Here is a 27,225-nt window from a genome sequence, read left to right as displayed (position 1 = left end):
GATTTGAATCCACATCCACGTTCCAGCAAAGCTCAGCCAATCAGAATGAGTTTTTCTCCACAAAAAGGCTCTATTACAAAGATAAATACTCTTCAACCCCTCTGACGATCCTGCAGGGAAAGAAGCCGGATGTGGAGGCCCTGGGTTGGCATGGAAACACGTGGTCTGTGGATGTGAGGCTGGTTGGACGTACTGCCAAATTCTCCAAAATGACGTTATGGTAGAGGAATTAACATTGAATTATCAGCTCTGGTGGACATTCCTGCATGGCAATTGCATTCCTGCATGGAAATTGCACACTCCCTCAAAACTTGAGACATCTGTGGCATTCTGTTGTGTGACTAAACTGGATTAATTATCTTGACAAAGGATGAAATGCTCACTAACAGGGATGTAAACAAATGTGCACACAATTTGAGAGAAATAAGCTTTTGGTGCGTATGACACATTTCTTGAATCTTTTATTTCAGCTCATAAATCATGAGACCAGCACTTTAAATGTTGCGTTTATATTTTTGTTCAGTGTAGTAGTCTGTCGGTAGTAATCAGAACATAGATTTTACTGACTATATTTCACCGCTTCGCTTTACGTTTTCAAACTTCAAGTGTCACACAAAATACTTTTAAAGAAGCAAGTAACAATTCTTCTTCATGGAAAAAAATAATCACCTAGCTGAGTTTTATATTTATCAAAAATTTGTGCTGCAGGTCTTTTGAACCTTTGTGACAATGATATGACACTCATTTGCACAATTCATTTGTTGGTTAAACAAGGTAGTTTGGAGACAGGCTACACATGTCTTGATTTTTCTGATTTATATTATAAATTTAATTACAGAATGCTAAAAATAACATTACATAAAACATATTTTAAAGAAATTATTGAATGTTACAAAGGTTGTGAAATGCAAAGTTCGGATATAAAATCTTTGAACAATGGTACATATTTGAAAAGAAAAATACATTTCAGAAAATGCATATATATATTAACAGTTCTACCATAAAGAAAAAGAAGATGGGGAAAATTGCTGACAGATGTGATGCGTTAGGTAGTCTACAGCAGTGAACATTTCCATAAGATGGAAGACAGACTTGAGATGCACGCCCCACCGCAATCAGTTTAGGATCTCAAGTCGTGTTTATGGTCAAAAATGGGTTGCCATGTGAACAGGTGAGAGAAAAAAAGAGAGAGAAAAAAAAAGACTACAAAAGTGACAGCTCTCATTATATCCACATTCATGTCTCTACAGAAAACCCTAAAACTGGCCTTGGATCCCCTGGCTATACAGGTTAAGCTATACAATGCTTGGAAGTTATTTATTCTCCAACATACTTATTTCACTACTAATGAGATTTACTTGTCAGAGCGTCTTGGAACACAAACCCAGGCCACACAACCATTCCTATACTGTACAATTGATTGTGGTCAGTGCAGTGGTCTGACTGAAAAGCCAAAATGGGATTGGAATCCACAATGTTGAAGTGGATTTACATTTTTTTTTAAATTAATTTAACCTTTGTTTAACTAGGCAAGTCAGTTAAGAACAAATTCTTATTTACAATGACGGACTACACGGTGGATAAGGGGAGTGCTTCACAGGTCTTTATCAAACTATCAATCTGTTTTTCTGCTTCGTCTTTCTACAGGTTTACAACAAACTCTGTCACTTTATCATAAGCCCTTGAGTCGTGAACACCCCAAATAACCCCAAAACACAATTGAAGGGCTGCATCCAATATGGCACCCTGTTTCCTATACAGTGCACTTTTTTTGACCATAGCCCTATGGGCCCTGGTCAAAAGTAGTGCACTATAAAGGGAATAGGGTGCCATTTGGGGTAGAAAATTGACTGTCACCAGAGGTCCCGCTGACACCAGAGGTCCCGCTGACACCCAAGGTTTATTCAGGGGAGAGCAGCGTTACAGAATGTACAGATGCATTGTATATAGAAGAATCACAATTCTAGTGCGTCTATCTATACATTCCATTTCTATCTGTGATGTTCTAAAGCGCTGTACCTCATTCTATGAGCTAAACGCCCCTATGGCGAAACTGGCCTGAGTTATGTCCAATCAGAGGTATTTCATTGGTCTCTGGGAGACTTGGATCACATTATTGACATAGTAAACACACAGAGGGAAGATGCCACGAGTTCATTAACATATTTTTGTTTCGTGCCAAGTGGTGCGGTTGTTCCTTCTCCTAAGCAGTAGTGGTTACGGAGGTCATTGAAGACAAGATGAAAAGAGAGAGAGAAACCGTGATGAAACCAGAGGACCTGAGAGAACCAGCTGGATACAGATGGGTTGAGGTGACTCGACGACGGGACGCGAGCCGAGCCGCATGGTGGGTTGTTTTCCCACCTGGAATCCGATGCCATTTTGCGGTGGCTGTTTTAGCTTAGCGAGGTGCGGTTTTCAGATCGTGTGTGTGTGTGTGTGTGTGTGTGTGAGACAGAGAGAGAGCACATGACTGATTCTATGTATGTTTATGTATCAGTGCCTTTATTTCCTGCAGGCGAGTGTTCTGGTCAGGTCTGATGCTGGTGATAGTTATTGGCTGTGTGTTGGAGCAGGCCAGAAGGTTCTAGATTAAAGCAGAAGTGTCCATAAGCACCATGTCGGGGTCCAGGCTGGCGAAGAAGCGTACGTCTCTGTCCTTGTCTGCCTGCAGGGTCATCACCGTCTCCTCCAGCTCTTCTAAGTAGGCACTGCCCGGCTCTTTGAAGTACGCTGCAAGTACAAGTCAAGTCAGTATTTATGTAAACTGCATTTTACATGGGTCACAACTATAGAAATATAATTACTAGAATGGGTGTCCCAATTCAAGTCAATGTGAGGCCCTAATGGGTGGACCGGTGGGCAGTACTTAACATAATTAAATATAAGAATGTAGGAAACTGGGGAAATATGGAGAACGATAGGGAACAATGAGGAAGAGAGGGCAAAACATTAACGACAAAATGAAGGGAGAAAATAGTCCACAGAAGAGAGAGGAAAAAACAATATTCTAAGTGGTATGCTCGTTTGGATATCAGAAACATACGGCACAACACATTTTGGGAGGATCAAAAACAACAACATGCAACGGAGAGAGAAAATCTGTTGGAACTGGGAAAGACTCACTAACAGGAAGTCGCTCTGGGTAAGAGCTAAATGACGCAAATGTAAATGTACCTGCAAGACCAGTCACCATTTATTATCATGTACTGTGCTCGACTTGCCCATTGCTATTGCTCTATTCAATATAATTAGTAGTTATGCTCTTCTTCTGCTATTTATTCATTTCATGTGTATTGCATCATACGTCTATTTCTGTTTCTATTTAAGCAATAAAGGCACGAGGGGGTGTGGTATATGGCCAATATACCACGGCTAAGGACTGTTCTTAAGCATGACGCAACGCGGAGTGACTGGATACAGACCTTAGCCGTGGTATATTGGCCATATATCACAAACCCCAGAGCTGCCTTACTGCTATTATAAACGGGTTACCATGGTAATAAGAGCAGTAAAAATACATGTTTTGTCATACCCGTGGTATATGGTCCGATTACAGTACCACGGTTCAGCCAATCGGTAGTCAGGGTTCGAACCACCCAGGTTATAATCTGTTTAAGAACATTCCCATACACATTATGTCAATCAAGCCCTCTGTTTGAAACACTTTGGAGGTTGCCTCATATCACTAACAGGAGATAGCTCACACCCTATTTTAACATGCTCCATGGCTTAGGACAAAAGGATGATTTGGCTCAGCTCATTTGCTAACAGGAAGAACTTTGCAGCTGTTTCTGATTAATAAACAATGTCATGCTGGTGGGTGGTAACATTTAAATAAAACCCAGCCCTGAAAAGAAATGTAGTTTGAAAAGAATTTGCACGTTATCTCATAGGAAAAGACATGGCATTGACACAGATTTCCGCAAATGTCCCACCTTGGATTTCCCACTTCAAGGCCAAATATATGACACTTTCACTAAAATGATGACCTATGGATGTAAATCATTTACAACACCATGGGTAAGCTCTGACCATCATCTTTCATCTCGAAAAAGTGGATTTCTGGTGTGGGCTTTTAAATGTGTGAGACATATTCCCTCTCGAAGACAAATTATGTTCTATTCCATTCTCGACTTTCTCAATAGCATAAAGCATCTCATGCATGAAACATATTCTTGGGTTGATAAGAGGGCCCAGTCTTTACCTTTCTCCATGACACTCTGCCGCAGTGCTTTGGCCACCAGCACGCGGACGTTGGCCACGGGGTCCAACGACAGGCTGAGGAGACTGGGGAGGAGGTGCTGGGCAAACTGGTCCATGGGCATACAGTCCTCCTCCACGATGGCCTGGGGAACACAGCGGAGAGTGAGTTAATAGAAAAACAGATTAAGATAGAAAGACAGATGACAGATGGTAAGCAGGGCCGTTCGTGTTCATTAGGGAATGCAACAGAAAATGTTTCAAAAATCAGTTTCCCTTCTGTTTGGTGCCTAATGAACATGACCAAGCAGTCAGGGATACAATTCTCACTTCCGCCTTCTTTCAGAATAGTTCTATGGCAAGCATGGCTGATGCAATTTCACACTAAACATTATTTTGAAGGCAGCAGCTATTGGGATTAGTGTTTGTAAGGATTTATTTTCAGAAATACTATGTGTGTCCTGACCTGGCAAATGAAGGCAAAGGCCTGGCGGCCCACCCATTTTGGACAGTGGCAGAAGCGGACGATGAGCTCGTTGCTGAAGTTCAGGCCCAGCTCGTGGGCTCCACAAGCATACATCTTCTGTAAGATCTCCACCACCTGGGACAGACAAGATGATATTTGATGACATTTCCACAATATGAGGTCGAAATAACAGTATGAAATTGTGTATGAGCCGTTTGATGAAAATGCCTGGAATTTCAGCCTGCTCAGGAAGGATGGCTCTTTTGACCCACAGCATGACGTCACAATGTGATCTGATCATAATAAACCAATGACTGTTCATCTGGGTAATGGGGTGGGCTGGAGATCATCCTATCAGGGCTGTGTATGTAAATACAATACATGACCAAAAGTATGTGGACACCAGCTCGTCGAACGTCTTATTCCAAAATCATCAGCATTAATATGGAGGTGGTCCCCCCCTTTGCTGTTATAACAGCCTCCACTCTTCTGGGAAGGCTTTCCACTTGATGGTGGAACATTGTTGCGGAGACTTCATTGTCATGCTGAAACAGGAAAAGGCCCCCAAACTGTTGTCACAAAATCTCCTAGAAATTCCTTGAATGTTGTAGCATTAAGATTTTCCTTCACTGGAACTAAGGGGCCAAGCCCAAACCATGAAAAACAGCCCCAGACCATTTTTACAGTTGGTACTACGCATTCGGGCAGGTAGCGTTCTCCTGGCATCCGTCAAACCCAGATTAATCCGTCAGACTGCCAGATGGTGAAGCGTGATTCATCGCTCCAGGGAACGCGTTTCCACTGTTCCAGAGTCTAATGGCGGCGAGCTCTACACCATTTCATCCAACGCTTGGCATTACGCATAGTGATCTTAGGCTTTTGTGCGGCTGCTCAGCCATGTAATCCCATTTCATGATGCTCCCGAAGAACAGTTCTTGTGAGGAAGTTGCTTCCAGAGGCAGTTTGGAACTCATTAGTGAATGTTGCGACTGAGGACAGATTATTACACGCTACAACACTCGGCGGTCCCGTTCTGTGAGCTTGTGTGACCTACCACTTCGCGGCTGAGCCGGTGTTGACGCTAGACGTTTCCACTCCACATAACAGCATTTACAGTTGATCGGGACAAACTGACTTGTAGGAAATGTGGCATCCTATGACGGTGCCACGTTGAAAGTCACTGAGCCTTTCAGTAAGGCCATTCTACTGCCAATGTTTGTCTATGGAGATTGCATGGCTGTGTGCTGAAATGGTGTGGCTGAAATAGCCGAATCCACTCATTTGAAGTGGTGTCCACATACCTTTGTATATATAGTGTATGTGGGATGCTGGGCTGAATGGAGTTGTAGTTTTCATGAAGCAAATATTCAAACTAGTTCAGCGCATAAACGTGGTAATTAAATACAATGACCACAATCCATTGCGCCTGTTCTTCCTGGCTCGGACATAGCCCGCACAACAGACTGCATGAGAGGAATGTACACAACACGACAAAAGGGATAGAGACAGTTCGTGAGGAGTTGGTAATAAGCAGTCTTGAAATTATGCCACGTCTTCTTTAAAGAACTAGTCAAATGGTTTTGTCAGACAGCTCTGTAGCATACTTAGGCAGCTACCAGCTAGCCACTAGCCTAGCTAAGTAGGAGGACTAAAAGACTGTTGAGAATGGGAAGCACAGAGATACCGTTAGATGGTTGGCTGGCTGCTATCGCCTGAGCAGAGATGAGATGATCAAATAAAAACTAAGTAATATACACAACTGAAATATTTTGTTATTTCATAGTCGTTTCCTATTTTTCTATTGATGTCTACCTAATGTGGACCTGACACAGACAATGGAATATTTTCAGCCAATGGGTGCTTCCCATTCTTAAGAAAGGCAGGTCACTGCATGAAGATGAGATGACTGCCACTTCCACAGAAGTTTGTCACAATACAGACATGAGCACACAAGCACACCTCATATCATCGAGGACAATATGAGTACTTGAGGCTGTTAAACAATAAAGAAAACATTGTAACATCATTTCACCCCCCCAAACAAATTCAAGTGCAAATGGCATGCCTACCAGCTGGTAAGAGATCCACCGGACCTCTGACACTTTGTCTGAGCAGAGGGTCAGTGCTATTTGTCTGAGGTAGTTATACACATCATCGTGGCTGTACAACTCCATGATCAAGATCAGCTGCCTGTGGACACACACATGAAGACGTTCTGTTCAACACACACTGGCTCTTCAGGGGGGTCATCCTAAAAATAAAAGTAAACATTTTCTTTCTCTGATATCTTCACTCCATAAAGAAGTACAACAATACTTCTATATACATTGGGAGAGCAGAGTAAATAAAACCAACCACTGCTTTTGTGACAGCATGGAGCGCCATGTTAACCTGAGTGACAGTCTGTTTGAGCCATCATGCCAAGTCCCTGTCACTCATTGTTGTGTTTGGCTTGATGGAGTAGACAAACAGATACGGGGCCAGGACCTGAATCCACAAACTGTCTCAGAATAGGAGTGCTGATCTAGGATCTGTCCATATAATCTTATTAAGATCTAAAAAAAAGGCAAAACTGATTCTAGATCAGCACTCCTACTCTGAGATACTGAGGAAACGGGCCCAATGTTAGTGATTTACTGCCATATGCCGTCCTGCTCAGGAGCATCATTCATTGGCTGATCCACCCTGCTGACCTGGATGAAACCCTGTGATCATTGGAAGGCCCATCCAAGTGGAATACTAAAATTGTGCATGACATCACAGTCTGGTGGCAAGTGCGCCCTCTATTGGGAGAAATCTGGATGCCTTGATCCTAGATGAATGAGAAAGACTGGCCCTGATCTAAATGAATGGGAGACTCACCTGGTATCTAAATGAATGGGAGACTCACCTGGTATCTAAATGAATGGGAGACTCACTCGGCCAGCTGGAATCTAAATTAATGGTAGACTCACTCGGCCAGCTGGTATCTAAATGAATGGGAAACTCACTCGGCCAGCTGGTATCTAAATGAATGGGAGACTCACTCAGCCAGCTGGTATCTAAATTAATGGTAGACTCACTCGGCCAGCTGGTATCTAAATGAATGGGAAACTCACTCGGCCAGCTGGTATCTAAATGAATGGGAGACTCACTCGGCCAGCTGGTATCTAAATGAATGGGAGACTCACTCGGCCAGCTGGTATCTGAACCTCCAGTTGCGGCTGTTGTCCGTCACCATGAACTCCTGAAGCTGGTACAGGTACTCTCTCCTGTTCTCTGCATGGAGCAGCTGCCACAAGACAAGACAGAAGACAGAAAGCTTTAGCACCACAGCAACAGATCCAAGTTATGGGTCGTTCCACGAAAAGAGGGCCTTTGTATTGCTTTGATATTTTCAGTAGAACTTGTGCACCGATATTGAATTTTAAAAGCCTGTTCAATTAAAGTGCCCCTTAATATAGACCAAATAGAGAATTCAAGAAGTCAAAATGTTTACATAAATAAAGACTTACAAAAGTGCTAAAATTAGGCATTTTTACATGTCGCTCTGTGCACCCTCTAACTTCTGGGAAGATTTGAATCCACATAACCCCAAGTTTAAACCACCATTGTAAAGCCCTAGTTATTGTGTTGCTTTGACAAAGTCATTTGTGAAGATTACTAAAATGAAATTATCAACCCTGTTATGTACAACCCAGTTACTTTATTCAACACTTACTTGAGATGGGAAAATGAGTTCATTATGACAGAATGCTAAAATTGGGTGAAACCAAAAGTTACGCATCTCAAAAGGCACCGTATTGGTGGAAACACCCTCATCATGTTTCCCCATCATTACAAAACCCCTGGACAACAAATTATCATTTATTAGTGACGCTAGGCACAAGTATCAAAAGAAGTGGAGACAAATGAAATAAGAGTAACAAGAGTACCTGTAAACTAAACATGTTGTTATTGAGAAAGAGAAATTGGTTCAATGACAACCATATGAACTCAGTACACAGGTCAAGTCAGTCAGACATCCACATTTAAAATCCACTCTAGATTTACCATGTGATACGTATTATGGTAGCCAGAGTTCCAGTCTGTTTGTGCTCTCATGACAACTCCTTGTCAATGTTTGGCTTGACAATGAGCAATGGAGTTGGTAAGAAGAGCACGAACAAATCTGGGACCAGGCTAGTAAAAGAGCACAGCAGGTGGACCAAACATTTTAATTTTAATGTGTAGCCTATGTAGATGGCCGATTTAGAATCGCTACACAGTTGCTCGTTACACGTATGGTGGTCTCACCTTGAGGAAGTCATAGAGGTGTTTGAGCACGCCGATGCGCACCTCGTCCAGGTCCTTAAGGAAGCCGTTAAAGATGGGCACCAGGTCGGCCGCCGTCAGCTGGTCCCCCAGGATCAGGGCCAGGTCGTGGATGGAGAACGCCAGCGTCCGGCGCACTTTCCACTGTAGGGGTAATGAGTACAGCCAGGGGGTTAGGTTGGCTCGTCACAAAACAAAACATTTCCATGTTAGAGAGAATTAGGAGGAGTAAAGTCAACATGACCTTTGTCAGGTCAGAGGTGGTAATTGAGAGTATAGCCACTGCTACTTCAGCACACTCTCTCCTCTCGACCGCTGTCCCATTTAATTTGCCCAGAAATAAGCAAACATTTGAGGTAACTGAAGTTCCGTACAGCCTCCAAGTCAAAATGACAAGCTGTATTGCTTTTGGTTGCAAACTAACACGTCAATATTACGTCATGAGACCTGTGACCAAGCAGTCACTGGACTGGCCATTAGCATAGCAACGTGCATAGGATTTCAAACATAAATGTAACGGTTGTTTTCTGACGTATCCATCTCCAGTGATGAGATGATGTCAATACATAGTGTGTTGTTCACTTTTCGTTCCAAACCAAGCTCTTATCATTGAAGACCCCGACTTTTCTCTGTCGTGTTCTTGGGCACACAACGGAAAACTTTTGAATCCAAAAGCACCCACCTGTACATCGGTGGCGAGGGTCTCGTACGTGTCCTTTAGGCAGTGCCAGTTCTGTCGGCCCAGGGTGAGGGCCACGCCAGGTAGGCTGAACGCACAGTGCTTGGCGATCTCAGTGTCCACCGTCTGGGCCTGCGCCGGGTCTGTCATGGAAAGATACTGGTCCAACAGCTGCTGGGGAATCACATTCTGGAGGAGGGGGGGCAAGAGTGGTTCAAACTTGTTACTATCATAGCCATGGCAGCAGCTCTCAGTAGAAGGGACAAGAGGAGCTGGTTTCCGCAGACACGGACGAAAGCCCGATTCACATTCAACAGCTGAGACGAGAATGGACTGCTTTACGTGCTCGTGATCTAAATGGTGTAGTTTCAGAACGTCTCATGTCGGATGCTGGAGTTTCCAAAATTCCACACGTCAAATCTTAGCGAAAGACTAGATGTGTCCGTTTAGCCAATATGATAACAGTGCGCTAACCTTCCGTGTTTAGCCAGCCAAGGTTACAGCCAGATATCCATTTCTGTGGGGATAGCTGCAGTTAGCTAGCCTGGCTTGCTAATATTTCGTTGTCAAGTCACAAAGTGAGCTGGTGAGCTAGCCAGTGGCTGCATGTATTTCATGAAACTTGTTTGCTAAATACCTTTCTACAAGTAGCTAGCAACTTTGTTTCAGCACTGTGCTCAACCTTTTGTATTTCAATTCCCCAGTCAGCTGTTTTACAACATAAAATTCCAATTATATCTTGTTTTGTCTCGTCTTTCCTTTTGTTGGCTGCTGGATCTGTACCAGGCTTAAGCCCGTCCTGGACTCAAAGGCACCATCAATGAAGATTCGCATTTTAGACCAGGACTAGACCAGGACTAGGCTGAATCTGGTTCTGGAACACTGACCCTAGATCTTGTCAATCGCAATTCCTTGGACACTGGATCATTTTACTTTTCTCAGACAAAACAACTTAAATGTAGATGTACACCAGACTTGACTGGATCATAAATGTCCCTCTATGTGCACAGTAAGGTTTATTAGAAATTCAGTGTTTGACAGAACTGACTAACTGACCTGGACCTTGGACTTCTCCTCACACACCTGGTTGAAAGCAGAGTCCTCTTTCCCCTCCAGGCTCTTCATCAGCTCCGGCTCCTGACCAACAACAGGAGTAGATACATATACAAATATACCAGTCAGCTAGCACAGACAAATATACCAGTCAGCTAGCACAGACAAATATACCAGTCAGCTAGCACAGACAAATATAACAGTCAGCTAGCACAGACTAACATCTAGCACAGACAAATATACCAGTCAGCTAGCACAGACAAATATACCAGTCAGCTAGCACAGACAAATATACCAGTCAGCTAGCACAGACAAATATACCAGTCAGCTAGCAGACAAATATACCAGTCAGCTAGCACAGACAAATATACCAGTCAGCTAGCAGACAAATATACCAGTCAGCTAGCACAGACAAATATACCAGTCAGCTAGCAGACAAATATACCAGTCTGAGGTCCGATTTGACACACTTAACTCTATCTGAGAAGTAGTTGGTGAACCAGGCGAGGCAGTCATTAGAGAAACCAAGGCTGTTGAGTCTGCCGATAAGAATACGGTGATTGACAGAGTCGAAAGCCTTGGCTAGGTCGATGAAGACGGCTGGACAGTACTGTTTTTTAATCGATGGTAGTTATGATATCGTTTAGGACCTTGGAGCGTGGCTGAGGTGCACCCGTGACCAGCTCGGAAACCGGATTGCATAGCGGAGAAGGTACAGTGGGATTCAAGATGGTCGATGATCTGTTTGTTCACTAGGCTTTTGTGTCAAAGTTCAATATATTCTCATTAACAGTGTCAAAGTTCAATTTAGTCTCTCAGTGTCAAAAAGCAATTAATCAAAGTCATTTTGACTCACCACGCTGCTGTGGTCCGAGTCATCCCGTACTAGGACAGGCGAGTTGGGGGGTGGCTCATAAGGCTCAGGCTCCTTCTCAGTCTCAGCTTCTGCCTCTTTCTCTTTCTGCTCCTCTGTGGGTGCTAGGTCCTTGGCCTGCTGGGTTGGTGGCTCAGGTGTCTGTGTCTCCTCTGTGGTCACTCTGTTCTGGGAGGACTCCTCATCTGGTTCTCCACCCTCTGGTGTCTGGCTCTCTGACTGACCCTCCTCCTCAGACTGGCTCTCTGACTGACCCTCCTCCTCAGACTGGCTCTCCAGCTGGGCAGCCTTTAGGGCGGCTGAGAGCACCTGTACTTGGGCTGGGAGACACATGCGGGGAAAGACACACACACACACACACACACACACAGTTGTAATGTGACATAAAAAAGGTACCGGAGCTCCATGTCTAGGACCAAAAAGCCCCTCAACAGCTTTTACCCCAAAGCCATAAGATTACTGAACAATTAATAAAATCGCCACCAATTAATAAAAATGTTGTACACTGATGCTACTCGCTGTTTATTATCTCTGCATAGTCACTACACCCCCACCTACATGTACAAATGACCTCAACTAACCTGTACCACCGCACCCTGACTCTGTACCGGTGCCCCCTGTATATAGCCTCGTTGTTGTTTTTCTTATTGTGTACTTTTTCTTATTACTTTTTATTTTAGTCTACTTGGTAAATATAAATCTTAACTCTTCTTGAACTGCACTGTTGGTTAAGGGCTTTCACAGTAAAGTCTACACTTGTTGTATACGGCACATGTGACAAATAAAGTTTGATTTGATTTGAATACACAGGTCACGCTCAAACTCCTAAATGTCCAGACTATTAAGTTCACTGTGTGTTAAATAATGTTGTGAAGGTTGGATGATATCCAGTGCATTGTGTCACCATAAAACACAACTTGTCCAAAACCAATTTCTTTACTTAATTAACAACCTTTGACGAGACATGTTTCCCTCAATCCTCACCTTGTACATCAGGGTCGTCCATGTGGGGCTGGAGGCAGTCCAATACCTTCTGGATCTGAGAGCAGGTGGCTGGATCCAGACTGGACACCACCACCTCCTCCTCCTTTTCTCCCTCTGTCCGAGTCCGAGGACCCTGGCCCTTCAGCATCTCCAGCTCCTGGCTGATATCCACTAACGGAGGCTTCCAGTAGAGGAAAGAGTTAAAATTCTGGTCTGTTTGTTCCGTCTCCTTGTTTTTATTATTTGTGGGAGGAAGGTTGTTGTTGTTGCGCGTCTGGCCTTCGTGTTGGTTTTGGGGATGAGTGTGTGTGGAGTCGCTGCCGCTGTTCCCCCTGGACATGGATTCTAGGAATGGGGTGGAGCGGCCATCTTGGTTAATGGGTGTGTGTGAGGGTCTCACTGTGGGGCCGTTGGAGGACTCTATGCAGAGGGGGGAATTGCTGCAACAGAGAGCCAACAAATATCAGAGAGCCCCATTATCTCCCTCTAACTATATCAACATCATTTATTCCAAATGCATTTGTTTTTAAATAATCACAACACAACTTTAATTCAAACCCATTTAACACTAGTCATTTTGACTGCTCATGAATTGTATTAATTTATTACTCCATTTTTTTTCTCATGCAGGCCTCTGTCCTCGACTTTTCCAAAATAAGTCTATATAACACACTGTCGTTGTTAGAATCTTAATATCAGTTACAACCAGTTGAATGAGGTAATGTCATTCATTGAATGGTTTTCCCCCATTGCTTCTCCTTCTCCCAACAGTAGGGCTTGCTCCGCTCCTCCTTCTCCCAACAGTAGGGCCTGCTCCGCTCCTCCTTCTCCCAACAGTAGGGCCTGCTCCGCTCCTCCTTCTCCCAACAGTAGGGCCTGCTCCGCTCCTCCTTCTCCCAACAGTAGGACCTGACCTTTCTTCCTCCTTCTCCCAACAGTAGGGCCTGCTTCACTCCTCCCAACAGTAGGGCCTGCTCCTTTCTTCCTCCTTCTCCCAACAGTAGGGCCTGCTGCGCTCCTCCCAACAGTAGGGTCTGCTCCTTTCCTCCTTCTCCCAACAGTAGGGCCTGCTCCGCTCCTCCCAACAGTAGGGCCTGCTCCGCTCCTCCCAACAGTAGGGCCTGCTCCACTCCTCCCAACAGTTGAAAGTGCAGTGCCCAGCTGATATTCACCCCGATAATGAAACCGAAACCGAACCGAAACTAATTTCACAAATATAACAACAGATGAAATAAATTAAGTGAAGTATGTTGGGGAGAATGGGTGAGTTGATGAGCGGTTGATGAGCGGTCTTATCAGTCTACTCTGGCCTACAGGGAATAGGCTAGACAGCGAGAGCGTGCGCAAATGTACATGCTGAACTGCTTTCAATATCTGGGAAAATATCCACATGAGGCAGCAGGTGAGAGAGTGTGGGAGAATGTGGTGATGAGGCTTATGGAACCTTATGCTGGCAAGGGGACGAATGTCACAATGGACAATTTCTTCACTTCACTGCCATTGGCAAATAAATTGGCTTGTAAAGAAAACAATTCTGGTCGCACCGTGAACAAAGTGAAACAGGAGCTCTCTCCCTCTGCGCAAAATTCAGCACCTACACAGCCATGGTGGAGTACAACAGTGCTGAAGAAGGTCAAGAAGATGGGAACATAAAGAGAACCGTAGACTGTTACGCACTACAACCAAACTAAGGTGTGACAAAGTGTCAAGCAAGTGAAAGTTACCAAATATGTGTCAACTGTTTGGACAAGGAATAACAGCTGCTAAAACTCTCAACCATTGTTATTCTACCTTCCGGAATGCATATAATGCCCTCCCCCGCCCTCCATTCAGCAAATCAGACCACGATTCCATCTTGCTCCGCCCCTCCTATTGGCTGAAACTCAAACAGGAAGCACCTGGGGTGAGGACTATTCAACGCTTGTCTGACCAATCGGAAATCACGCTTTAAGATTGTTTTGATCACTGGGATATGTTCAGTGTAGCTTCAGAATATAATAGACACATACGGTGAATTAATAAGAGCTAAATGAAATCCAACTGATGCCATCGCTTGAAGATGCACACAAGATGATATTAATTGACTGATGTCCTATCGACACTTACATTCATTATAATTATAATAAAATCACAACACTCAAAACTTTAAATTCAAAAGTGAAAACAAGAAAAGGCTATCGGTTCATTTTACTAGTATGGTACATTTCAAATAGTGTTTTTTTGGACCCAGAGTGGTGCGGTGACAATGTGTGTGTTTTGCTGTTGGTTTGTGTTTGTGTCCTAACCTGTCAGAGGGAATGGTGGGGACCTCCAGCAGGGTGCCGTCCTCTTTGAAGTAGAGGCCCGTGCTGGAGGGGTTGGCAAAGGTGGAGATGAAGCGTCCCAAAGACTGGAAGGCAGCCTGGCGCACCTGGAGGGTCAAGAGAGCATGTCGACCACGTCATTAAATACAACAACGTAGTAACACACATAATAATATATGCATCTCTATGATGTTCACCGTCAATCTATCATCACTGTTATTATTGTAATACGTGGTCATTCATGCGGAAAAACATCTCATACAAACACCAGAATATAATGATGTTTATACTGTGTGTATATGTGTGTGTGTGTGTGTGCGCGCAGTCTCTTACCCAGCGAGACTGGTCACTGATGAGGCTACTGAAAAGGGGGGACAGTTTAGTGCGTCGCACCTCAGGGGAGGTGGAGTTAGAGACGATCATGAAGCAGTCGGCGCACGCCTTCCGGATGCCCCACAGGCTGTCAGAGCACAGGTCAAAGAACTTGGACATCTGGGCAGTGACAGAAGAAAATCATTACAAGGGATGTATTCATTAGTGGAGATCGTTGCAAACTGTAGAAAAACATTTTCCAATGAAAAACGAGAATATCTTATTAGACAAAGGTAGGTTGCACTTAAGGAAATCACAAATATCATGGATATATGGAGGATTAAATGTCCTGACCTAGTGAGATATACATGGTGGAGGCTCCATTAGGCTAGTCACCTTGACTACTTTCTTATGTCATTCTCGCTGGCACCAAAAGTTTGAAAAGTGTTGATACGGGACAGAATGCAGTAGGACCATAAAATAATTGCCATATACATAGATCATCAAGGACAACAACCACCCGAGCCACTGCCTGTTCACCCCGCTATCATCCAGAAGGCGAGGTCAGTACAGGTGCATTAAAGCAGGGACCAAGAGACTGAAAAACAGCTTCTATCTCAAGGCCATCAGACTGTTAAACAGCCACCACTAACATTGAGTGGCTGCTGCCAACACACTGACTCAACTCCGGCCACTTTTATCATGGGAATTGATGGAAATTTATGTAAAATATATCACTAGCCACTTTAAACAATGCTACTTAATATAATGTTTACATACCCTACATTACTCATCTCATATGTACAGTGCCTTGCGAAAGTATTCGGCCCCCTTGAACTTTGCGACCTTTTGCCACATTTCAGGCTTCAAACATAAAGATATAAAACTGTATTTTTTTGTGAAGAATCAACAACAAGTGGGACACAATCATGAAGTGGAACGACATTTATTGGATATTTCAAACTTTTTTAACAAATCAAAAACTGAAAAATTGGGCGTGCAAAATTATTCAGCCCCTTTACTTTCAGTGCAGCAAACTCTCTCCAGAAGTTCAGTGAGGATCTCTGAATGATCCAATGTTGACCTAAATGACTAATGATGATAAATACAATCCACCTGTGTGTAATCAAGTCTCTGTATAAATGCACCTGCACTGTGATAGTCTCAGAGGTCCGTTAAAAGCGCAGAGAGCATCATGAAGAAAAAGGAACACACCAGGCAGGTCCGAGATACTGTTGTGAAGAAGTTTAAAGCCGGATTTGGATACAAAAAGATTTCCCAAGCTTTAAACATCCCAAGGAGCACTGTGCAAGCGATAATATTGAAATGGAAGGAGTATCAGACCACTGCAAATCTACCAAGACCTGGCCGTCCCTCTAAACTTTCAGCTCATACAAGGAGAAGACTGATCAGAGATGCAGCCAAGAGGCCCATGATCACTCTGGATGAACTGCAGAGATCTACAGCTGAGGTGGGAGACTCTGTCCATAGGACAACAATCAGTCGTATATTGCACAAATCTGGCCTTTATGGAAGAGTGGCAAGAAGAAAGCCATTTCTTAAAGATATCCATAAAAAGTGTCGTTTAAAGTTTGCCACAAGCCACCTGGGAGACACACCAAACATGTGGAAGAAGGTGCTCTGGTCAGATGAAACCAAAATTGAACTTTTTGGCAACAATGCAAAACGTTATGTTTGGCGTAAAAGCAACACAGCTCATCACCCTGAACACACCATCCCCACTGTCAAACATGGTGGTGGCAGCATCATGGTTTGGGTCTGCTTTTCTTCAGCAGGGACAGGGAAGATGGTTAAAATTGATGGGAAGATGGATGGAGCCAAATACAGGACCATTCTGGAAGAAAACCTGATGGAGTCTGCAAAAGACCTGAGACTGGGACGGAGATTTGTCTTCCAACAAGACAATGATCCAAAACATAAAGCAAAATCTACAATGGAATGGTTCAATAATAAACATATCCAGGTGTTAGAATGGCCAAGTCAAAGTCCAGACCTGAATCCAATCGAGAATCTGTGGAAAGAACTGAAAACTGCTGTTCACAAATGCTCTCCATCCAACCTCACTGAGCTCGAGCTGTTTTGCAAGGAGGAATGGGAAAAAAATTCAGTCTCTCGATGTGCAAAACTGATAGAGACATACCCCAAGCGACTTACAGCTGTAATCGCAGAAAAAGGTGGCGCAAAAGGTGGCGCTACAAAGTATTAAGGGGGCTGAATAATTTTGCACGCCCACTTTTTCAGTTTTTGATTTGTTAAAAAAGTTTGAAATATCCAATAAAATGTTGTTCCACTTCATGATTGTGTCCCACTTGTTGTTGATTCTTCACAAAAAAAATACAGTTTTATATCTTTATGTTTGAAGCCTGAAATGTGGCAAAAGGTCGCAAAGTTCAAGGGGGCCGAATACTTTCGCAAGGCACTGTACATTTATTTGATTGATTGATAGATTGATACTCTATTTTTGAGTGTGAGGATGAAATAAAGCAACATCCTAGTGACTCACCAGTAGTTTCTCTGTGGCATCCCGGCCCACAATGGAACAGAACTCTCCGAAATTGGCTGCACACACCTGAAGGAAAACAGTGTCAAAAACCTGTTCAAACTGGCTTGTTCAGTAAAACTGGAGAAAAAAAACAACAAAAAACCTTTATTCCAAAAAGTATTTACCCATGTCGGCCTTATAGACTTAATACGGTTGGTTCTGAATAATAAGGGGCAACATTGGGACACACCAAGGCACATTACAGTCATTACAAGCTAAGGAAAATCTCCAAAATAAATACCCCTCCCCAACTGGCACTAAGTTCCCAAGGGGATTGCAATTCCAAACAGATAGTTTAAGCCGTCATACTGAATCACAAAACACACTCATTCAGTTTGTGAACATTTCGGAAGATTCAAGATGGGAAACACAATACTTGAGCGACTACCATAAACAGTGTGTCATGTTTATTGTCAAAACTGCGCTCTAGTTGGATCCGGAGAACTGTGTGTTTGAGTTTACCTTGCGGACTTGGAAGAGCCTGGCGTCGCTGCACAGCTCACAGAAACGCTGCAACAGCTGCTCCACGGTCTCTTTGCTCAGCATGGTTACCAGCTTACACATGATCTACAGAGCAGGGAGAGAGGATCACAATCAATGTAATTCTAATGGAATCCACAGGGGCTCCAGAGTACAGATTTGGGATCAGCTTCCCCTCCCCCAATCTTAAAAAATGTTTGCTGGGGAAAATGCTAAACTGACCCAAGATCTGCGTCTAGGGGCACCCTTACACCTCCACATGGATCAGAGTACAAAGGAAGCACAGTGCCTGATTCTCAAACAGCACTGTTGGACTTGGTGGAGGATTCAGCTGGGCATTCCACACAGCCTTACCATTCCACAGCTAACCGTATTAGAGAAAGCATCATCAAGGTTACAAAAATAAACCCTTTTTATAAACACAGTACTGGTGGTAGTGACCTTGCATTTATGCTGACTTGTCTACCCACTGCAAATTCCTCTGAAGCTGCATCTCATATTGACTTCAATATTGTGGCTAGGGTCCACTAACAACCATCCTCATTCTTCACATCCAGGGATCATTCTGAGCCCATATCCTCATTCTTCCCATCCAGGGATCAGTCTTAGCCGATATCCTCATTCTTCCCATCCAGGGATCAGTCTTAGCCGATATCCTCATTCTTCCCATCCAGGGATCAGTCTTAGCCGATATCATCTTTGTCTGACGTGTTTTTGGTAGAATGCCTCAGAACCACTACTCTTGCATGTGTCCTGTATGTCTTTGTGTTGTGCTTTTGGGAAGTATTCAGACCCCTTGCCTTTTTTCCCCACATTTTGTTACGTTACAGCTTTATTCTAAAAATGATTTTATTGTTTTTTTTTCACAATAGCAAAGCAAATGTTTTTTTTTTGTGCATATTTATGCAAAATAAAACCCATAAATATCACATTTACATAAGTATTCAGATAATTTACTCGGTACTTTGTTGAAGCACCTTACGGAGTGATTACAGCCTCAAAGTCTTCTGGGTTATGACGCGACAAGCTTGGCACACCTGTATGTGAGTTTCTCCCATTGTTCTCTGCAGATCCTCTCAAGTTCTGTCATGTTGGCTGCACCACTATTTTCAGGTCTCTCCTGTAAATACTATTTTAGGTCTCTTATGTAAATAAGGTATCTGTTTTCATTTAGTCATTATGGGATATTGTGTGTAGATTGATGAGGCTTTAAAAAAAAATCAATTTTAGAATAAGGCTGAAACGTAACTAAATGTGAGCTTGAATCATCAATAAACCCAAAGCCAAAGTCATATTACCGCGACGGCCTCTATCTTGTAGTCGTCGTCGCTGCTGGGCTCGGTGAGGTCCAGTAGAACAGGACACACCTTGGTCTCCATGTCGCCTTTGCAGATGAGGCCCTGCTCTAACAGCACCAACAGGGCCGCCTGACTGGTCTTCCTCACCTGGGGAAAAATACCATCTCTGTAAGTACTGACGGCTTTACTTCAAAATATGCTATACAATATATAGTGTTTACTTAGCCTGGAAATGCACACTGATTGTGCGCTGCACGTGTTCTGTTCAGTTCACTATGGTAGCCTTTTTTCCTAGAATGTGTTTAATGTATTACGAGCTCGTTGAATTTCCAATAACAATTAACATTTACAATTCATAGGCACAAATGACAAGCAAGGGGTGTCAGTAATCACAATTGCTTAAGATAATGTCACGGTTTTGTTGTGGTCTGTTGGGAGTCCTATGTGTTCCTACCTGGTTATTGGGGTCTGTGAGATAATGAACCACGATGGGCACCAGATATCTGGAGAAGGCTGCTGGGAAGTTGGGCTGGCTCTCGTGTAGGAACATTGCGATGTTGGGCACCTGCTCCATCAGCTCAGCGCGCACTGTGGGCTCTGAGGACACACACAAAGAAGACACAGACATACACAAAGCGAGATGGTCACAAACATGCATACAAAAAAAAGTTCTAACAAAACAATACATTTTTATTTGGGGTTAATTGCATGTAAAAGTTTGTCAATTAATTTACTCAATTTTACTCCAGTGGATCGTTAACTTTCCATGTCCAATTCAAGTGACAGGAATTCAAATGGAATTGACCCCAACGTCACAAACAATTGACAGATGTCAAATAATATGAGACAGATAAAAACAAACAACATCTACCTCCATCTTCAGACATTCGGGCAACTGTCTCCATGACACTGATAAAGTCATTCTCATTGTCACTGAACTCTCGAAGCACATCAAGCAACCCGCGTGCCACGATCTGCCTAGAAAGCAACACAAGCCCCAAGTTAGTGCCTGTGCCAACATCTAGCCCAAGTAGCACAACACAGCGCTACCGGCCCGTAGCTGACGAGAAAATTACACACATGCACTTGGAAATCACCCCAATGAGGACTTGTACTCAACAAGCAGAGCATGAAAAATTCATTCCCATGAGTGGAGTTCAACTGGGGGCAATGGAGGTGCTTGGAGAGGTGATGTGCATGCTAACATCTTTAAAACCACTGAGGGCATCAGGCAGGCTTTTATCGTTGATTGAGAAGAAAGCAAGAAGAGACCAAATCAGAAACACCTAGGTCAAACCATGCCCGTCATAACAATCGTGGCGCCTCGTGAGTTCATGTCTTGAAGCACAGGGTGAAAAGACCTGGTAGTTTGGAATGCCCAGCCTACACTACACCCGACATTTGCTATATTACAGCCATGCCATGGCATGAGCCCAGGTTTGGTGAATTCACAAGAACCAGAACTTTTAAATCCACAATGTGTACTGTGGTCATACATTGCAAAAAACAAATGGCAGTCATCATGAGCATCACATTATGTCTAAACTTTTGCTTCCCTGTGCCATGTTTGCAAGTGCATCATCATTTTCGTTCCTACCTGTTGAAGACATTTTCGCTGAAAGCGTATTTCTCTAGTCTCCCCAAGGGGGTGAGATTGTCCTGCCCTGCATCCAGAAAAGCTGTGATCCGAATCCCGTCGCACTCTGATCCGTAGTCATCAAACCCAACTTTCCGGGAAAGAAAAAAAAAAAGACAACTTCACAAACATGTTTGGTTCACGCTGAGGTGAGTGAGTGTGGAGACAAGGTACGATGCAGTCGGGAAAGTGACTTTTTCCACTTTGTTACATTTCAGCCTTATTCTAAAATTGATTAAATAAAATGTTTTTCTCATCAAACTACACACAATACCCCATAACGACAAAGCAAAAACAGGTTTTTAGAATTTTTTTGCAAATGTATGAAATCTTATTTGCATATCTATTCAGACCCTTTGCAAAGAGACTCGAAATTAAGCTCAGGTGCGTCCTGTTTTCATTGATCATCCTTGAGATGATTCTACAACTTAATTGGAGTCCACCTGTGGTAAATTCAATTGATTGGACATGATTTGGAAAGGCACAAACCTGTCTATATAAAAGGCCCCACAGTTGATAGCGCATGTCAGAGCAAAAAACAAGCCATGAGGTCGAAGGAATTGTCCGTGGAGCTCCGACACAGGATTGTGTCGAGGCACAACGCTGGGGAAGGATACCCAAAAAAGATTCTGCAACATTGAAGGTCCCCAAGAACACAGCAGCATCCATCATTCTTAAATGGAAGAGAACCACCAAGACTCTTCCTAGAGCTGGCCACCCGGCCAAACGGAGCAATCGGGGGAGAAGGGCCTTGGTCAGGAAGGTGACCAAGAACCCGATGGCCACTCTGACAGAGCTCCAGAGTTCCTCTGTGGAGATTGGAAAACCTTCCAGAAGGACAACCATCTCTGCAGCCCTCCACCAATCATTCCTTTATGGTAGAGTGGCCAGACCGAAGCAACTCCTCGGTAAAAGGCACATGACAGCCCGCTTGGAGTTTGCCTAAAACAAGATTCTCTGGTCTGATGAAACCTAGATTGAAGATGTTTGTCAGCTGCAGGCCCTGGAAGACTAGTCAGGATCGAGGGAAAGATGAAGAGAACAAAGTACAGAGGGATCCTTGATGAAAACCTGCTCCAGAGCACTCAGGAACTCAGACTGGGGCAAAGGTTCACCCTCCAACAGGACAACGACCCTAATGACACAGCCAAGACAACGCAGGAGTGGCTTCGGGACAAGTCTCTGAATGTCTTTTGAGTGGTCCAGCCAGAACCCAGATTTGAACCTGATCAAAGATCTCTGGAGAGACCTGAAAATAGCTGTGCAGCGACGCTCCCCATCCAAGCTGACAGAGCATGAGAGGATCTGCAGTGAAAAGTGGGAGAAACTACCAAATACAGGTATGCCAAGCTTGTAGCATCATAACCAAGAAGAATCTCAGCTATAATCGCTGTCAAATGTGCTTTAACAAAATATTGAGTAAATGATCTGAATACTTATGTAAATGTGATATTTCCAGGTTATTTTTTTATACATTTGCAAAAAAAAATCTAAAAAACTGTTTTTGCTTCATCATTATGGGGTTTTGTGTGTTGATTGATGACATACATTTAAAATATATATATATTTTAGAATAAGGCTGTAATGTAACAACATGTGGAAAAAGTCAAGGGGTCTGAATACTTTCCGAATGCACTGCAAGTAAGCACTTTCACCTGGACAAGGAACCACTGCTGTCAGATTAGGCTCAGTGTTAGAATTATAATGTTGATATAAGTGTGCTTTGGGTTAACACTGGCGCAAGTAGTAAGACACCACATTTAACCTCAATATACATAGTAAGCAAAGTGAAAAAGTGACAGCTATTGCACTGCCTGCATCAGTTACAAAATGAGTAGCCTATGACAAGAGGGATAGTGGGATATTGGTAATAATAGCTTGCCTGAACCCAGAGGGGGCGGGATCTGACACAAAGTTAGGGGGTAGCCTAGCGGTAAAGAGCGTTGGGCCAGTCACCGAAAGGTCGCTGGTTTGAATCCCCGAGCTGACTAAGTGAAGAAAACAATGTTGATGTGCCCTTGAGCAAGGCACTTGTTCCTGTAAGTGGCTGTGGATAACAGCATCTGCTAAATGACTACAATGTCAATGTAAAATGTAACAGCCTTACATTTCATGTGGACCAACACGGTCAACCAGAAACTACAGGCTTCCCTCACCACACTTTGGAAGGTGTCAGTAAAATCCTGCATTGTATGTGCCTCAGTAAATCTTTCTACATGAACTTCACAAGAATTCAACATGGCATTTGAAACATATTGGTGAGGGGGAAATACTCACAGTCATCCAAATCATCATGGCTATCTTCAAAATATAAAGACAGACCTGCAAAATGGAATGGCGATGAGGACAGATTTTACAAACATAAAATCATTAATACCGTCAGCCAAATGCTAGCTATACAACGACCTGGGGATTAGCAAATACATCAACTGTTACTATGTTACGTAAGAGAGAAAAGGGGCAAGCTAGCAAAAAAAATTGCAGTCATTCAATCTTGTCTGTAACAGTTGACATAATGGGAAAATTCGGAGTACAACGCATTTCTCATCCTTGGATTGAGGTATGTTTTCCACGCCATATCGTGCACCAGAAGATTTGAGGCTGTAATCACTCCCAAAGCTGCTTCAACAAAGTACAAAGTATTTTTTTTATACATTTCTAAAACCCTGGTTTTGCTTTGTCATGGGTTGTTTGTAGATTATGAGGAAAAAATCAAATGTAATCCATTTTAGAATAAGGCTGTAATGTAGGAAATGGGAGGGGAAAAGTCAAGGGGTCTGAATACTATCCGAAAGCACTGTACTTATATAATTTTTTTAAAACTGGTACCCAGCTACATTCAGACTGGTCTTGTGAGTGTCCTGGAGCTAAACAACCAATATGTACACTACCTTTCAAAAGTTTGGGGTCACTTAGAAATGTCATTGTTTTTGAAAAAAAATCACATTTTGTAGCTGGAAACGGCAACAAAACATTTATGCAATATCTACAAGAGGCCCATTATCAGCAACCATCACTCCTGTTTTCCAATGGCATGTTGTGTTAGCTAACCCAAGTTTATAATTTTAAAGGGCTACTTGATCATTAGAAAACCATTTAGCAATTATGTTAGCACAGCTGAAAACGGTTGTTCTGATTAAAGAAGAAATACAACTGTCTTTCTTTAGACTAGTTGAGTATCTGGAGCATCAGCATTTGAGTTCGATTACAGGCTCAAAATGGCCAGAAACAAAGACCTTTGATCTGAAACTCGTTAGTCTATTCTTGTTCTGGCCTGTGTGACATAGGATGTCAAATCTGAAAACACTTGAACCCTACGTCACAGCCACTGAATTCCCTGCAATCCTTACATCGTAACTCAGCAGGAGAGACTGGTTTCATCACTGTAGCACATTCAGAGCTTGATTTATAGCCATTTGTCTAAAATAATTCAGATTTTAAACAAGATTAAAGGTGAGTTCCTAAGGTGAGTTTAGGAAGCCAAACTATAGCTCTGTGAGATGTTCACAGTGATGGGGGCAGATGTTTTGAACAAGAGAGACCTTTAGAAAATATGCCAATTTTCTCTAACACTAAGCATACAAATATGTATTTTACAGTTAAGGTAAAAATATTAGTAATTTTATAATTTGATTAAACAATATTTAGAAAGCATAAGTAATTTCAAGCCGTATTCATACAGTTTTGTTGAATTGGAAAAATATTTCATGGTTTCATAATTATCATATTTGTACTGTGTACTTGAGCTTGTATCCTCAAGTGACTACATGTCAGCAATTGTATAACTATAAATAATTACATTTGAGATTACATTTTTAATACAACCTCACATTTGTTTTGAGCCAACTTCGCTGTCGGACAGAGAGGGGCACCTGGATCACAGCTGGGAGGCAGCCAGATTCCAAATCATATTCAAGGGCGTGATTAATCGGACCCCTCAATACACACAGGAATGCGGTCTGACCCTAGTACAGCTGTAAACAAGCGGTTCGGATCTGCTGGCTAGTGGGGCATTTAGCCTAATCCAGTGGTAACAAGTAAAACCAAGAGAGCAGTGGCCAGCCAATGTTAATAAAACACAGAACTAGGAAATGTTCAAACCTTTCCCATAACAATTTAACGTATGCTGTTTCAGCCAATGAAAATAACTAACTAACATGAGCCACGTACCTAATTTGCGCTAGTACTGGAAAGTTATATACGGTTGCCAAATCACAAGGTAGCTTGCTTGCTGCATACCATTGTTTTAAGATGGATTTGGAATGCCAAGATATCGATGTAGAGGCTAGCAAGCTAGCTAGCAAGATACAGTAGTTTAGGCATGAAAGCAAGTCGACCTGACATATTTAACTAACATGACATTTTAAATTGACCTAACACACAATACATTATAGCTACAACCCATACCTAGAAACATGTGCAGTGTTCGTGTTGTCAACAAGCAGATATAAAACACTAGAACTTGCTAGCTAAGATATCCCTTTCGCTTGAAAACACAGCTTGCTGCCCATGTAACGATAGCTAGCTATCCTTATTGCTTGAAAACACACAAATCTAGAAATTGTGTCAATGTAGGCTACTTTTCACAAGACACCCTAAACAGTATTTGGACAAACACGATTTCGTTAAAGTCTCGAATAAACGTTATTATCATAGCTAGCCACATACCTGCCATCTTGATTATATGCTCGGTGATCGATTGTTTGGGCTGGCACCATAGAGAATGATAGAGGCCTATAGTGGCCAGAATACTATCGTAGCAGGGGCAATGCCCGTGAGGGCTTCCACCATTTTAACAAAGACAGTATAGCTGCAGTCCAAACAACATTTTTTTAAAAATCTCCTCTGCCCTCACACTAGCCACTTTGATTGCCATCTTAAGTGAAGGTCCAATTCACTAACGTAATCCCCTCACCCTCGTTTTAGCTCAAGGGCGCGAGTGAAGAACTTTGATCACTTGTGGGGTTGATATGACCCACAATTCAATGCAAATTGTAGTCACGAGTCATTCTCCGGAGGCCACACAGTGTGAAAATGAATCAACACGGCTGCATTTTCGGCATGTCAGACAAAATTATGACACTAGCTTGCTAAAAAAATGTATATGACATAGATTTTTGCGTTGGCAAATTGGCTTAGTCTTGTAGTGAGAAGCCTATAAACCGTAGCTAGCTTCATAAACATATTTTGGGGAATTCTGAAATGTATTGGAATAAATTACCAAACTATAAAACTAGCTAGCCAGCTATGAGTAACTGTAGCTAGCTACTTGACTGGAGTGCTAACTAGCTAGGTACATTAATAGCTTTAGGTTGTTTTTTAAGCTCAATTTCAAGATTTCCACCAAGGATGTTGCCTCTCCGATGATCACTCTCCCTCGCTTGGGCAAGGGACATTTAAGGTAAAACATTTTATTTATTTAACTTTCATTTAACTCAGAGTCAGTTAAGAACAAATTCTTATTTACAATGACTGCCTACCGGGGAACAGTGGGTTAACTGCCTTGTTCAGGGGCAGAACATTTTTTATTTATTTTTTCCTTGTCAGCTCTGGGATTTGATTGAACAGCCTTTCAATTACTGGCCCAACGCTCTAACCACTAGGCTACCTGCCGCCCCGGGTGTGACGATGTAAAATGTTATTTAAGGGTTTAGGGCCGAGGATTGTCTACTTTGAATTTGGACTGCAGCCTTTGAAGATAGGCTAAAACTACTTCTCCAATAGAAATCCCCAATCACACTTGTAGGCAATGGCATGGCAATATTGGCTTGCTAACAGTGCGCATGTGCAGGCTGTCAAATCAAAGTCGCTCCTTCGATACAAAGTAATTTCACAAGGTTGGAGTAATAAGCCTTTCAACTACATTGGCCAAATCTAGGTTTTGCCAATAGATTTTAAGAAAATGAACAACTAAGGTATCATTTTTCACTTTTTAAACCCCAGCCTTGTCTGTTTGGCAAGCGTTTCTGGAAATATCGCGATGTTGCGCCTCTGGGTTTAGAAACTCCACAGCTGGCCAGTTTGTCACAGTTACGAAGACGAGTCACCTATCTATCTCTATGGCTTACAATCAACGTAGCC

The 27,225-nt window shown here is 42.9% G+C and overlaps 1 protein-coding gene across 2 annotated transcripts; it reads right to left on the bottom strand.

The window, feature by feature from the left end:
• Positions 1-429: 429 nt before the first annotated feature.
• On the bottom strand, positions 430-25,885 carry LOC139413872 (serine/threonine-protein phosphatase 4 regulatory subunit 1-like). Of its 2 annotated transcripts, none has more exons than XM_071161701.1 (20): positions 25,813-25,885; positions 23,422-23,466; positions 21,106-21,235; positions 20,380-20,486; positions 19,963-20,105; positions 19,509-19,655; positions 18,193-18,297; positions 17,692-17,757; positions 15,189-15,347; positions 14,838-14,962; positions 12,553-12,992; positions 11,551-11,888; positions 10,698-10,778; positions 9,645-9,830; positions 8,945-9,106; positions 7,840-7,940; positions 6,739-6,859; positions 4,670-4,804; positions 4,208-4,349; positions 430-2,733 (listed from the first exon to the last, which is right to left on the bottom strand). In XM_071161701.1, the coding sequence occupies exons 1-20, from the start codon at positions 25,817-25,819 to the stop codon at positions 2,588-2,590; spliced, it is 2,886 nt and encodes a 961-aa protein (XP_071017802.1). In that variant the 5' UTR covers positions 25,820-25,885; the 3' UTR covers positions 430-2,587. The 2 variants fall into 2 exon arrangements, with proteins under 2 accessions (XP_071017802.1, XP_071017803.1); XM_071161702.1 differs by having other exon boundaries at positions 10,725-10,778.
• Between the last annotated feature and the right edge of the window lie 1,340 nt (positions 25,886-27,225).

This window comes from Oncorhynchus clarkii, chromosome 7, assembly GCF_045791955.1.
Source record: "Oncorhynchus clarkii lewisi isolate Uvic-CL-2024 chromosome 7, UVic_Ocla_1.0, whole genome shotgun sequence".
Taxonomy (NCBI): domain Eukaryota; kingdom Metazoa; phylum Chordata; class Actinopteri; order Salmoniformes; family Salmonidae; genus Oncorhynchus; species Oncorhynchus clarkii.
The sequence above is the reverse complement of the archived record's forward strand: the minus strand, read 5'-3'. Positions and strand labels throughout refer to the sequence as shown.

Coding starts and splice junctions, on each gene's coding strand:
- LOC139413872 (XM_071161701.1), bottom strand. Junction 18,298..19,508: donor ACAAGATAGAGGCCGTCGCG/GTAATATGACTT, acceptor CCTGCTCTGTAG/ATCATGTGTAAGCTGGTAAC. Junction 9,107..9,644: donor CCCTCGCCACCGATGTACAG/GTGGGTGCTTTT, acceptor TTACCCCTACAG/TGGAAAGTGCGCCGGACGCT.